Here is a 13,507-nt window from a genome sequence, read left to right as displayed (position 1 = left end):
ATTTCGTTTTGTGAAATTATACAAATGGTATTTGGAAAGCCACAAATAAATGATCATTCTGTTAATCTTTGTTTTATTTCAATAGTTGTAACTTATGATATAATACAAAAAATAATTATTGTAAACATTGAATTGTTTTTGAAATAGAAAAATACTTACCAAAATTTATATCACCAATAATTAATTACCTATGTCCACTCTCTATTAACATTGATTCTAAGACTGTTGTTAGATTTTCTGGCAATAATGGTTGATGCACCCAACTAGCAAGGAACAACATTTTCCAAGATTCTGTATAATAATGCGCTGTATCTTCCAAAATTGCACGCTTCACTTTTGCTTCATTAGAATATAAACTAAATATTGATTTTGCAACTTGTCCTAAAATTAATCATAATCTTATAAGATAGATTAATTATAAAAATATACTAATTTTTATAGATAAAATATAATTGTGCATTTTTACCAAATTTTGAACTAGGCCATGTTGTAAATAACTTGTCCTTGCTAGTTTCTAAAGAAGCTGTTAATTTCATCTGTTGTTCAATTTGAGCAAAATTTTTTACAATATCGTCCTAGAAAGTAATATTATAATAAAATTATCTTTATGACAATAATATTAAATAAAAAATAATCATGTAGAAAGCGCATTACCAATCCATCACAAATAATTTCCAATTTATCACATTGTTCTTGCAAAATTTCAGAATAAGATTCATCTTGTTTCGCTTGAGTTATGTTATTTAGTAATGTTACTCCTTCTAAATGAAGTGTATTCCAAATTTGTATATTTTTATGAATATCTGCAATTAAATCTCGTATATGGCGAGCAGAACCTGTTAAATTTCTTCCTTGTGTTGATTTTGTATGCGTAAGTTCTGTAATATACATTCAATAAAACATGTTTTGTACTCTATGTGCATTATATGCATTGCTTAAAAATTAATATATTAAAAATATTGAACTGCTTACTATTAACTGGGGAGAATTGTCCTTTACTCATTATTTGTATGTGACACTCTTTCTTGGTACAATCCATTACAATTGAACTTTTATGCAAATATACATTAATACAAGAAGTCGAAAAATGTGGAATGCTTAATAACTATATACTTAAATGAAAAATATATTTATATGTATTTATATGTAATTAAAATTATAATATAATAATAAATTTATTCATTCATTGATTAATTTAAAATACGTAATTCTTACAGGTATAAAATCTCATGCAACAGCAGAGAATGTCTGTACTGTATGTACTTATTTACATATGTAAGTATATATGATCATTTCTCAAATTGTATGAATACTCGTCAAATGTAAAACATAAAAATCACACACTCTTTATTGGCAAAACTTAATGTGTAAGAATTTCAAACATTATCTCATTGGTTATTATTATAAAATAGAATATTTTAAAAGGGAAATATCCAATGGCAATAACGTTTCCGTTGAATTCCTAACGGACCATTTACAAAAAACGTAAGTATGTAATAAGTAAAAATTAAAGCATTTTAATAACACTTTAGATATAATACAAACTTATTAATTTTATGAAATATTACATAAAGTCATTAATCATATTTGCCCCTAAATCTGTTACAAAAATTATAAATAATTCGCCTTGAATTTAAAAAATGTAGAACTAAAGGATACAGATGGCGCGCGCGATATAGCATACGCTCAATTATGCGGTAAAATCAAATTTAAAACAGTTTGTGTAATCTTTTATCAACACAAAAATACCTTTATATCGCAATGTTATTATTATTTGTGCCTATTGTAGTGAGATTTGAAGCCTAATACAATCTTTGATTACGTGCACGTTTACTACAATTGTAGTTGCTTTTTAACATACTACAAATATTATGATTCAATCGTAATTTTTATATTTCAATGTAAAGGAAAAAGACCAATATCAGTTTAAATTCCACCAAGATTTAATCTCAAATACCCTGTGTGCCATACCATATCTGATATACTGTTAAAAAGGAATTGAAGACTCAATTGTTATAAACATGTAAAACTCTATTTAAACAAAATTGAAAGTTATGTATGTAATCATGTAAGTATACATAAAGTTTACTGAATAATAATATGATACTTTCTTTAATTGAACAAACAATTACCCAATCATTTACATTAGAAAAGTAATTATCATTATTATTCATTATATTCGTCATATTTCTAGGAAAAATACCTGCGCGACGTAAAAATAAACACCAGGTTATAACATTTTAGTTGTTTCAGATAAAACTAGGAAAAACAAGAGAGGAAATAAAAACGACATCGCATGATGGATAGGATGGAAATTGCGAAAGTGTATATTTACGCACATGATAAGCCGAAAAGTGATTTGTATCAGATGCAGCGCGGTTCGACTCTGTTGCTTTTGTTCGGAGAACGGGTCGGGGAACAAGGTCACGCAGGTAAAATGGCAGTCGCCGAACGGAGTTCAGCCGTGTTTCAATCATAAGCTCGCGGTTTCGGAAATTACAGGAGCAACAGGGTAAAGAAGAAGAATGGAACGTGCACGAAAAATTAGTTTCGAAAGCAAAGTCTAGCGAGTGTCGTTGTCGCGTCTCGCAATAATATATACCGGCTTCTTGTCGTGTTTCCCCTCGACCAATCTGGTTAGCTGTACTCTGAGAGTCTCGAGTCGCCGTGGCAAACACGATTCACGCTCTCGCATCTCATAGATCACGCGAGATCCTCTTCGGGTGTCAGGTTGGAAATTATCTGAAGGGAATCGATCGAGCACGACCAAGCTTTCGCGTTACGGTTCCACGCCACGGATCGAAGAGAATTCGGCTTGGTGCGGTGGTCGTAGTCGAAGCCGGATCAACTCTCAAAAGCAGTCGTCAACGGAGAAGAGATAGGTTCGATTTTTTCGGGATTGAAGAAATTTTAATCCAACAAATCCCCTTGCAACTTTTACACTTTCATCGGCGGGTACACGGTGAAAAGAAAAAAAAAGAGATCCGACGATGTGACGTAACTGCGCGGCATGATAATAGATACGAACGTAAACCACCTGCGTCCACGATCAGATAAACGGACCGAATTCGAGTTCGGCAAGCAGAAGGAACACGTCCGACAAAGGATTTAGTGTTTGACCTTCGCTGAGAAATCCTGTCGGCAGCAACAATGAAAATGGAGGTAAGTTTAGTGTACACGCGTATGAATAAGAAATTGAGCGTGGAAGAGCAAAATCTTACTGTCATACTATCGTACTACGTATCTTGCTATCAAAACGTACTATTTATATCGTCAGTCGTATAAGTATTAGGACACCTGCTCGTTACATTCATTGGGACAGTCTAACAAATTGTACTTCATTTAGTGTTTATTGTAAAACTTTATTGTAATATTTACAAAGAAGTAACTAGACAATAAAAATAATGAAATATTAGAAAATGTTCTAACACTTATGGCCGGTAGTGTACGTGAGAATCAACGGTGTAGAATTGACCTTTTTCCATTGTGTCAGAACAGATTAATATCTGACGCGTAGATGCTATTGTATCGATATTTTTCTCTGGTAGAAGTTACCGTACGAATTGATCAACACAGCGGTACCTTTAAACGACGATCGAGCAGGGAAACGTCAATGGGATTCTCGATTTCTCTCACGAGCGCTCATATATACGACTCATTACCGATCGCAAAGTGTCGCTTATTCCAAATGAGTCAACGAATTAATTGTTCGAGAAAGTATCTTGGAAAAGATGTCACGATACTCGATGTCGTTTAGTCGGGCAATTTTAACAGAATCGTTCCATGTCGCTCGAAAGCGGTTTATCCAAATGAAAAATGCGTGAATTCACACGTGTCAGCGTGTTGCTCTCGAAAGACTGGTTGGACGACTATTCAAATCAGCTCGTACGCGATTTTTGAACGTGAGTAGCTCGATTCACGCTTTCTCACTGGAAACTCGATTTTCTTCATTCGGATAACTTAAATGTGAAAGATTATACCTTCCTGATGATCGGTTCGATATCATCTAATCTGCGAAATATTTTAAAAGTATAATTAAATTCAAAGCTGTTATTCTATTCATGTTCGTTTAGATTAAAATATCCTTGGTTACTCGTGGAACACAGTAACAGAAAAATTTAGCCTAATCTTTCTAGTCTTATTTTCATGTTTCGTTTTTTTAATGTTTTTTTTTATTTATAAAGAAATATTCATATATCGAATTAAGCAATAAAGTTGATAGCATAAAGTTGATACCATTTGAGATAAGGTAGAACAATAGTAATTACAAACTATTCATTAAGCAAGCGTTAAAATAGAATTCAATTCAATTCTTTCGTCATTTCATTATTTCCCTTCTTTATTTTCTTTATTCTTTGCTCTTTCATTTTTTTCCATTTTATACGTTCTTAAGATTACGTAGTACTGGATTCTACGAGAAGTTTTTAATGTTTTTATTATGACTTTTTACCAACTAATGAAATATTTCAGATGTTTCTAACGCGTTATCGGATATCGTGAAAGAAGCTCTCAGTCGAGGACGGTGGTTAACACCGGTGACGAGATTGTGGACAAATGTAATTCAAATGCAAACTGTCGAGAGATAGTTGGCAACTCGCGGTTGCACTTGCACGCGTTCACGGAGGAACCGGTATCGTGCATCTTTCGACGTGCATATATAATGGTATGGCTCACGAAAGTATTTCTACACTTATTGTAAAAATCTTTTATGTGTATGCATTACATGCGTTATATAAAACATTTAAAAATTTCATAAATACTTTAATAAGACACAATTGGCACGAAGCCAAAAGAATAGTTATATTGGTAAAATTTGGAGCAGATCTGATATAATATGAGGATCACAAAAAAAAGACATGATAAGTACATTTCTGTTGGCTTCCTGATTTTAGCGCTACTTTATGATCAGATAGTAGGACTCTAATGACATACAATGACAATAAAAAGTATTTATACGTATCTTCTTTCTAACGAAACTTTTTTTTTTTTGTCGACTTTTATATATACATATATATCTCATTTGTGCATAATATCATATTTGTTTAGTCATACGATACTACTATTAAACGATACAAAATTTTAAATACTTGGACTTAATTAATTATTATGTAAAATAATAATGAATATAACGGTGTACAATGCTTTTTGTTAAATTGGTAATTCAAATAAAAACAACTTGACAGGTTCAAAGATATAGATATGTAAGTCTTTTAAAAATAGATGATAAGCTGATGGAGTTTTGTAGAAACTAAAAGTATAATTATTAAAACAAGCATTATTTCAATACTACGATGAGTAATGCTTTGGAAGAGCATATGTTTAACTTCAGAACCGAACAAAAGGATAAGGTTGGTAATACGAGACTCATTGAATTTTAAAAAATAAAAAATGTTCCTACCACTGTTCGAATACTTTCGTGAGCTATTGTATACACGATTTTTTACACGCGACGAATCATGTAGCCCGCGATCGAACACGAGACAAGAACATTCCACGTTGTTCCCGTAAATTGGCTGCGCTTTGAATGCTTATTAATTTCCGCGGGGCGTCATTATCACGCACGAGAAGTATCGTACGGTGTCCGTTGCGTTTCTCAACGGCATCGATGCTGTTTAATTTAATTACATATAAGGTATGTGGGTCGTTGTTGGACGTAGCACGGTTAGTCTCGTTTCTAAAGCGGTTCGACAGATGTTTCAACGTCAGGTATATGAAAAATTGAAACAGCTGTTGCGCTTTCAGCGATCTTGATGATAATACCATTAATACTATTCGAGAAACGCGATGCTGCAACCTCATGCATTTGTTCTCTGTCGCAGCATGTCGTTCACGTTTTTGAAGTCCATTCAGCGTTAGAAACTTTCAGAATTTTGTAGGTTTACATACGCATACGTGTACGGTGCATATTAGCGAGAGTATATAAGAAGTGTATAACGATGATTATTAGACGTTCTTAGATTTACGCTGACGATCGTAGAATGAAAAATATCCCTTAATCTATAAGTCAACAGAACTCTACAAATTGATTTCCTAACTACAAATTTCGCAGTGATAAATCATAGGAGCAATCGTCCGCAGACACTTTAGTTAATTATGTATTCCGAATGAGAATCACGGAGTCAGTAGGGTCAGTGAGAGATTTTCACCAGCAAAATAAGATCCGCGTACGCGGACAATTTATTAACAGGTTATCCTCGATCTTGTATCGACCTCGAAATTTATTATCCTTCGACGAAATCGAGCGTGCATCAGCAGAGAGGAATTTTAAGTCGGCCAATCGATACGGATGAAAACGACGACGGGGGGTTACGTCGCCGAGAAGGAAGGAGAGGCAGGAAGATGATCGGTGGCCCATTTTTTTAGAAAGGAAACAGGCACGGGTTACAGTTAAGCAGCCGTGCTAGCCGCTGCTGTTCAGTTTTCAATGAGCAGCATTCCAGACGGCCGGCCAAGCTACAGCTGCTCACCTGGAAACCCTTCAACAAACTCGTTTCAGTAATATTCGGTTCCTACGCGGAAGTGCGGGCGAAACACCTGAGCGAGTTTGCTTCCTTCTGCGAGCCGCGAAAGAGCCGACCCTCTATCCTTCCGTTCTCGGACAGAAGGACATGGCAATAAGTCGCGCGTAATCCGCAGCAAGAGCTAGATCGAAGGATCTGGCCGATCGTGACGATCCAGTGATTGATTGGCTGAGTTCCATTGTCCCGGAGGCTGGGATGAAACTGTGAAATCGTACGTTACGACCGACGAAAAGGTTCCTTTCGTTTTTAATTACGAACGCGCTGCATTCCCTTGCGATCTGCATTCAAAGAGATCGTTCTTCCACGCGTGGGATCTGTCGAAATGATAAAAACGACGGAGGGAAATTCTCTAAATTTCTAGAATGAAACACTGGCTTTGATTCTTGTCTACTGTATGAATGATCGTTTATTGATTGATTTAATCTCTTGACAGTGTGATGAAATGACGAAGACTTTGAAATGAACGATTTTTAGACACCCTTCCAATTTTTCTATTGGAAATAAATATTAATAACCGGGTTACATGTAACGATTAACATTGTTAAGGTTTTTATACATTTATGAGAATACTATACATTATTATATTTAGTTTGTAAGCGAAAGAAATCTTCGCGCGTTTCATCACGTGTGTTCATAAAAATATAAATTTACATAAACATCCGTAGTTTAACGATATTCGTCATTCAGATGTGAAATTTATAATACTGTATTGTTGCCTAAGATTTTCTTATAGTGCACCGTGAATGAATCTAAAACAATATACGAAATAAGTATACATACCAATATTTAGGTAGTATATTCAACATATAACAGTAACGAAAAACTCATTGAAAGTTTGTTTAATCGCTATATTATATCTGTGCCATTTTTTTCTAAAGATAATTATTTGTTGTACTAAGCGAAATTCCGATATGTCATAAAGAGAAATCTACAATATAAATTGTACACACATAACTTTCTGTTATATCAAATATGATATCTTTAGATATATGGATATTGTTATCGCCGCATTATCGAGGTGTTTGAGTCACAGAAAATGGTCATCAAAGTAACATCCGTTTCGCGTTGTCATCGAACGATCTGTCGATCGGCAACAAAATCGACCTTGGCTTCGATCCGAGGATCTCCATTTAAAGGGTTACGATGTTTCCAATTAAAATTTACGTCCACTCATTAAAATCGATTGAAAACGCGTGAACGAAGCGTTTGTTTCGTGATGGCCGCAGTGTAGGATCAAAGGGCAGTTATCGGTCGCGATACCAATTGATAAAATCTGGTTAAGTATAGTTAGATAAAGTATTGAATTCCTCAGGCGCGAGCCGCAACAAAATCGTTAGACTATTCGCATTGTTTCGCGTTATCGTCGAACATCGCGAGATTCAGTAAGCTGGAAAAGCGATTCTAGTTTTATAACGCGTTAAATAACATGGGAAAGAACTAGGTAATACAGTGCCACGCGTTGTACATTGATTACGATTTGATTAAGGAATTGATTAACGAACACGAGAAATGTGTTTTCTACTTTTTCTTATTTAGCCGAGTGAAGTGAGTGTAAAAAAAGATGCTGAATAAGAAAAAACGTTCGCTTGTTTTTCTTTCATTCTTTTTAATGAAAGTATAAAACGTGTCTGAAACATACACGTTGTTGTTGAAGTGTGATTTTACAAAACTACGGATTGTCGATTTTATAAAGAACAAAATCACTGTATGCGTAATAAAGTAATATAATGTGATAAAATTGATCTTGGAAAGCGAACGGGTCCGTGGAATTTTATATTTCTGTGAACGTAACTAAGAAGGTAGAATTTAAATGGAGATTACGAATACTTTGCATATCTTATAGATCTTTGTATATGACATCCATTAATTTCAGCATATTTAGCATCTAGAATAATGAGAGAGATAAAAATTTGTCTAAACTGCTAATCCAAGCAGTAATATCTAAGATTAGCCGTTATATAATTGAATCGTGTATCTAATTCTAATCTATAGACTGCACATACTTAAACAGAAATTTATTTCATCCACTAAATATTATAACGATTAATCTACTTTGAATATCTTATATATTATATATTAGTGAATTCTATACATCTTTATGCTTTTAAAATCTGCAGTCTACCTCAAACTTGTTAATTGACGATTTAAATTTATAGCCCGCTGATTCGATTCCACGAAGACCACCGTGTGCACAACAAGTTCCGCTTCTAGCCATTAATTTGCCATTGCATGGCACGCTTTGCTAAAATTCACGTACTGTTATTTACAAATTGACAAAAGTGCCTGAATACTTATTCACTATATGTTTAAAGAATTACGAAAGCACGAGTAACGCGGAAACAATAACAGCCCGTTAAATAGCGCACGTAAAAGAAGATCGATCCATTTCGTTCGATGTAGCTTGTGCAAACAAGCCACGTTAGTGGTGCACGTTCGTTCTCGTACAGCAAACCTGATTAGCTTCTCTAAGAGCATACTATAAAAATTTTGATGGATCGTACCGACGAAGTGAAGAGAGCAGAACGGGTTAATCGTATGGCAGTCGTGTTCAGCTAGTTTTCTGGAATTCGCTTCCCGTTAGCGAGACGATCGACACGAGGTAGTCTGGAACTTGATTCGTCTCGTGGTTTGTATTCTTTTTTTCCTGCTTCTCATTGGCTTTTTCTCGTATCCTTCGCCCGCATGAAAATCGAGGATCGCGACTAGTGCAATAGGAAGGTTCGTAAACCGCGGAGACGTTCAGAGACCGGTGTTTAAACTGGTCACACGGTTCATGTTGAAATTGGAATCGAGGGTCAGGTTGCGCCATCATTAATTTAACAATCTGAAAACACCGGTTACTATAATTACGCCAGCCTGTATGAATGCAATCGCGTCCGTCGTGAGGTAGAATTAAAGGGAATCCTCGACTGGAAAAATGTGGAAACGCGGAGGATTCCACGACTTGCTCATCCATCAAAGTCTGCCTCGTGCTTGACATTACGGAAACATGCGTCGAATCGAGTTAAATCAACGGAAGAGAGAACAATTTTAAAAAACGTTTTTCGTTATTTTTTTGGCGATTTTAAACTTTTTGTGATTCTTCGACTTTCGATCGTGTTCTTATCAGTACGTCGCGCTTCGTTCCGATGAAGATTTTGCGTCTTGATGTCTTGATTTGCAATAGCGAGATCTTCATCTTCAAGTCCGTCCTGAAAAAGCGAACAACGGATTAATAAAAACACGATTGAAACTCAAAAAATCACAAATGTATTATTATTCGATCTTTTAACTTTCGATTTGTAATCTTTCTGCTTTTTCTTTTTATTTAAAAGACACAGTTTTTGTGGTCAATTTGTTTTAAATTCTCTATCGTTTTATCTATAAAAGATGGAATTGGACGTGATACCATTTCGTTGCAGGCGGAGCATAGGTTGGAGCAGCTGAAGAAGGCGACGGACAGAATACAGAAGGAGATCGAAGAGGTCACGGAGAGGGAGCACGAGCTGAGAAACGTGGGTAGCATTAAAACCACGTCCCACGAGACGGTGGATTCCAAGGTATGCTTAAAACTCCACGTATATGTATATACGTGTGTGTTACGTGTACATATGTACATTCGTGTCGACCATGCTCAAGGTCGTTGAACGAAAGAAAGAAAGAGTAAATGCCTGCGTAGTCCTTATAGGGACGAAACGCATCGGACGGCTGTGATGTCCGTGAGCGACGAGGACGATTATACACGCACTTACTGATTTAATGATTCATCACGTAACGCACTGTTTCAATCTTGTTACGGACGTGATGGGAATTCATCGATGAAAAATTAGATCTTGCGCCGCAAACTTAGAAGAAATACTGTTTCAATGAAAATTTTTGTTAAAGCAAGTTCTACGATGTAAAAATATTATACACTGGCTCGCGAAAGTATTTGAACATTTACCATGGAAAATTTTAGTATGTCCCTCTTACTATTATTTTTATGTACAAAATTTATACACATATATTGTCAGTGTTATATAAAATACCTTGGAATTTCATTAATATTGTAATGGCACGACTGTCGTGATTATATTGATAAAATTTGAAACAGACTTGGAGATGTATATAGACTTTACGAAATATTTAGTGCAAACATGTATTTAGTAAAAAACTAATATACAACTTGGATATTCATTTTAAACATATAATAAGTGTAAAAAGTGGTCCCACTAGGTATCGAGGCTCATTGTATAGCTATTCAATACTTTAATTGTATTAAATACCTTCGTGATCTCTACGAAATATATATTTACACCAATACATATAGATGTACTGTTGGTAGGATTTTAAAATACAGAAAGTAGAAATACTGATAAGCGATCAAAGTTACACATTTGTTTAATGACTTACACAGTTAACCGGAAACGGGTCAATCGTTTCTACCTTTTATTTCCAGAAGATAAAGATAAACCATGATAGAAATTAGTAAGTGACATTTATATACTATTGTACATTATATACTGCCAATGTTTACGAGTCGAATAAATTCTAATTTTATCATTAATTATACTTGCTAAGTGCCTGAGATTAAATATAGCGAGTTCTTGAAGTAACTTTATATGCAAAATATTCTGTGGACAGAGCAGAGTCGATCAAGTATAACAGCTTGCTTTTATATTTATAGTGGGTACGTTTAAGCAGAACGGAACTAATGAGGATCGTGAGCCAACGTCATACTCTTTCGTTCGCCAAAATCGTGGCACGCTTTCGATAATGGAAACAGACGCGCGATCGCCAGATTAATAATCTCGGCATGATCGCGCGATTTTCTATACTTTACGCTAATTAATTAGCAGCAGGCGTGCGAAGTAATTGCTACAGGACGCGAGAGTGTGCACATTTATTTCGCAAACAGCCGGTTGCATTCGGTTTTCGTAACGCTGCCAGGCCACGATTTCGATGAAAATATCTTATCTGCCGATATGTTAAGGTTAATGTAATGCCATTTTCGGTGAAACAGCCATTTTTCTTGCTCTTGACGTGACTATTGTGTCGTGCTGATAATAATGATTGAGAATGTAGCTCTCGTATAATTTGTGCTTGCTAAATAATCTACAGTGTAATACAAAGGTCGCTATACTTTTGTTCTTAAAGATAATGCGAAGTTATTTTGAATACACTCGTTCTCTATTTGCAAATAAATTGTCGCGTGACTAAATTTTTACAACGTTACCATTACTCCTTCTTTTTTTTAATTAGAATTATCTTCATTTCGAATTGCAACAAATTCAAAACGAATATAATAAGAATTTTCTGCAATAATGTATAACAGGTGCGTCGCATGCCACAAGCTTTGGCCTCGGGAAAACTGAAGAGAACAACGTCCACGCCACAAATTCTAGAAGCAGTCAACCTTACACCGTCTACGCCTACCTTAACGCCAAAGATGACGAATGGAGTCATATCCAGTCGCACCACTCCGACACCTTTGCGTTTTGCAACGGCACCTAGTCAGAAAGGGCTGATGCACAGGTTTCTGGCGACTAGGGGGAAAATATACAAACCAAAATCTGCGGGTAACGACGCGCTAACACCACCCATGGCACCCAGTATCACGCTCAATCCGCTGAGCATCAAGGCTTTCAATAGAAGTCTGGAAATTCAACTCGAACCAGACGATGAGCCCAAAAAGCCTCCCGTTAGAAAGGGATACGTCCCTGTGGAAGAAAAAATTCAAAAGGAATTACATGAGATGAAAGAGCGAGAAAACGAGCTTAGGTAACATGTTTATTTTTAATTTTATTTTACTTCTATAATGGTTAATGTATTCATAGCTATTATTTAAGCTGTTCAGAGGCTACATTGGTTAACCCTATAAATTGAAAAGTACACAAAAATGACGATGTTACAAATATTGTTTTTCATTTTTTTTAAATTTAAAATTTAGAATTAAAATTTACTATTATTTACGTCATCTTCTTGCGATGAATGAAGTCATTTGTACCTTGAGAATTGAATATTAATCGCGTACTTGTATAGTGAAATTAAAAACGAGTAGAAGATGGAGTTGATAAATGACAAGATATAGATACTTTAAATGTTATTTTTTTAAGAACTGTAACTAATATGATTGATAATTTAATGTCATTTTCAATCATACATTATTATCGGATTAAGTATATTTTTGAGGTAAATTATTATGGTTAATAGTAATAATTTATACGTTTTTCATTTCACGATATAACAAACAATTACGTACATTTTTAGATTAATGCGGTCTCAAATGTTGGCCAAGTCTCAACCAAATCTTTTGGACATTGGAAATGATAACGATTCCGATATCTATGATGGTTCAAGTTCGTTAAGAAGCGGTACCTCGACAAATACTTTAAATGAGGATGAAATAGAAAAAGAAGCTAAAGGAAAACATAAGGTATTGCTAGTTCTTTTAAAAAGAATGCGAATATGTTAATTATTATTAATCAAAAGTATATAGCATATTTAATATATGTGTTTCTCGATGATTAATTATTTGTTTTCATCAAGTATTGGAATGAATTATTACGTATATCTATACGCATGTGTTCATATTTTCAAACGATGATGAATTACTAATCTTTATTTAATTCTATAGCCAAATCCACGACGTAGGAGCACTCTCATCGCACAATGGGAAAATTTGATAGCTGCAAAGAAGGAGTCTAATGACAATAACAACGAGAGCGATCTAAATTTCTAAAAAATTTCACCACCTTGTAAAAAATAAGTAATCAATGTTTATCTTCGTCTTAACATTATCCCTTTTAAGTACTCAAATCATTTAAGTGAATGGTATGAGCCTTAAAGTGTGCTGCAACACTTTTAGTATTTCAAGCACACATATGTATATTTCAGGCTAATATATATTGCTGGTTTTATTCATTTTTCAGTTTTCAAATTAATTTATTTAATGTTACGATAAATATTTATTCAAAAGTAAAACATTTACCTGATTAAACATATATTATATTTAATGTCTTTTTTGT

At 34.6% G+C, this 13,507-nt stretch overlaps 2 protein-coding genes across 3 annotated transcripts; one reads left to right on the top strand and one right to left on the bottom strand.

The window, feature by feature from the left end:
• Positions 1 to 46: 46 nt before the first annotated feature.
• Positions 47 to 1,413, bottom strand: LOC117233737 (cyclin-dependent kinase 2-interacting protein-like). 2 transcript variants are annotated; one of them, XM_033494298.1, is made up of 5 exons: positions 1,216 to 1,413; positions 973 to 1,105; positions 655 to 878; positions 467 to 575; positions 47 to 381 (listed from the first exon to the last, which is right to left on the bottom strand). In XM_033494298.1, the coding sequence occupies exons 2-5, from the start codon at positions 1,037 to 1,039 to the stop codon at positions 185 to 187; spliced, it is 597 nt and encodes a 198-aa protein (XP_033350189.1). In that variant the 5' UTR covers positions 1,040 to 1,105; positions 1,216 to 1,413; the 3' UTR covers positions 47 to 184. The 2 variants fall into 2 exon arrangements, with proteins under 2 accessions (XP_033350189.1, XP_033350188.1); XM_033494297.1 differs by having other exon boundaries at positions 57 to 381; positions 973 to 1,112.
• Positions 1,414 to 3,716: 2,303 nt separating this feature from the next.
• LOC117233735 lies at positions 3,717 to 13,410 on the top strand. The gene is given in 7 exon segments (XM_033494295.1): positions 3,717 to 3,783; positions 3,786 to 3,902; positions 4,471 to 4,556; positions 9,923 to 10,060; positions 11,815 to 12,260; positions 12,750 to 12,915; positions 13,117 to 13,410. Coding segments are annotated over 7 exon segments (1,110 nt in total). The 5' UTR covers positions 3,717 to 3,731; the 3' UTR covers positions 13,222 to 13,410.
• The last annotated feature ends 97 nt before the right edge of the window (positions 13,411 to 13,507 follow it).

This window comes from Bombus vosnesenskii, unplaced genomic scaffold (genome assembly GCF_011952255.1).
Source record: "Bombus vosnesenskii isolate JDL3184/JDL3185 unplaced genomic scaffold, Bvos_JDL3184-5_v1.1 scf7180000013298, whole genome shotgun sequence".
NCBI classification, from domain to species: Eukaryota; Metazoa; Arthropoda; class Insecta; order Hymenoptera; family Apidae; genus Bombus; species Bombus vosnesenskii.
The sequence above is the reverse complement of the archived record's forward strand: the minus strand, read 5'-3'. Positions and strand labels throughout refer to the sequence as shown.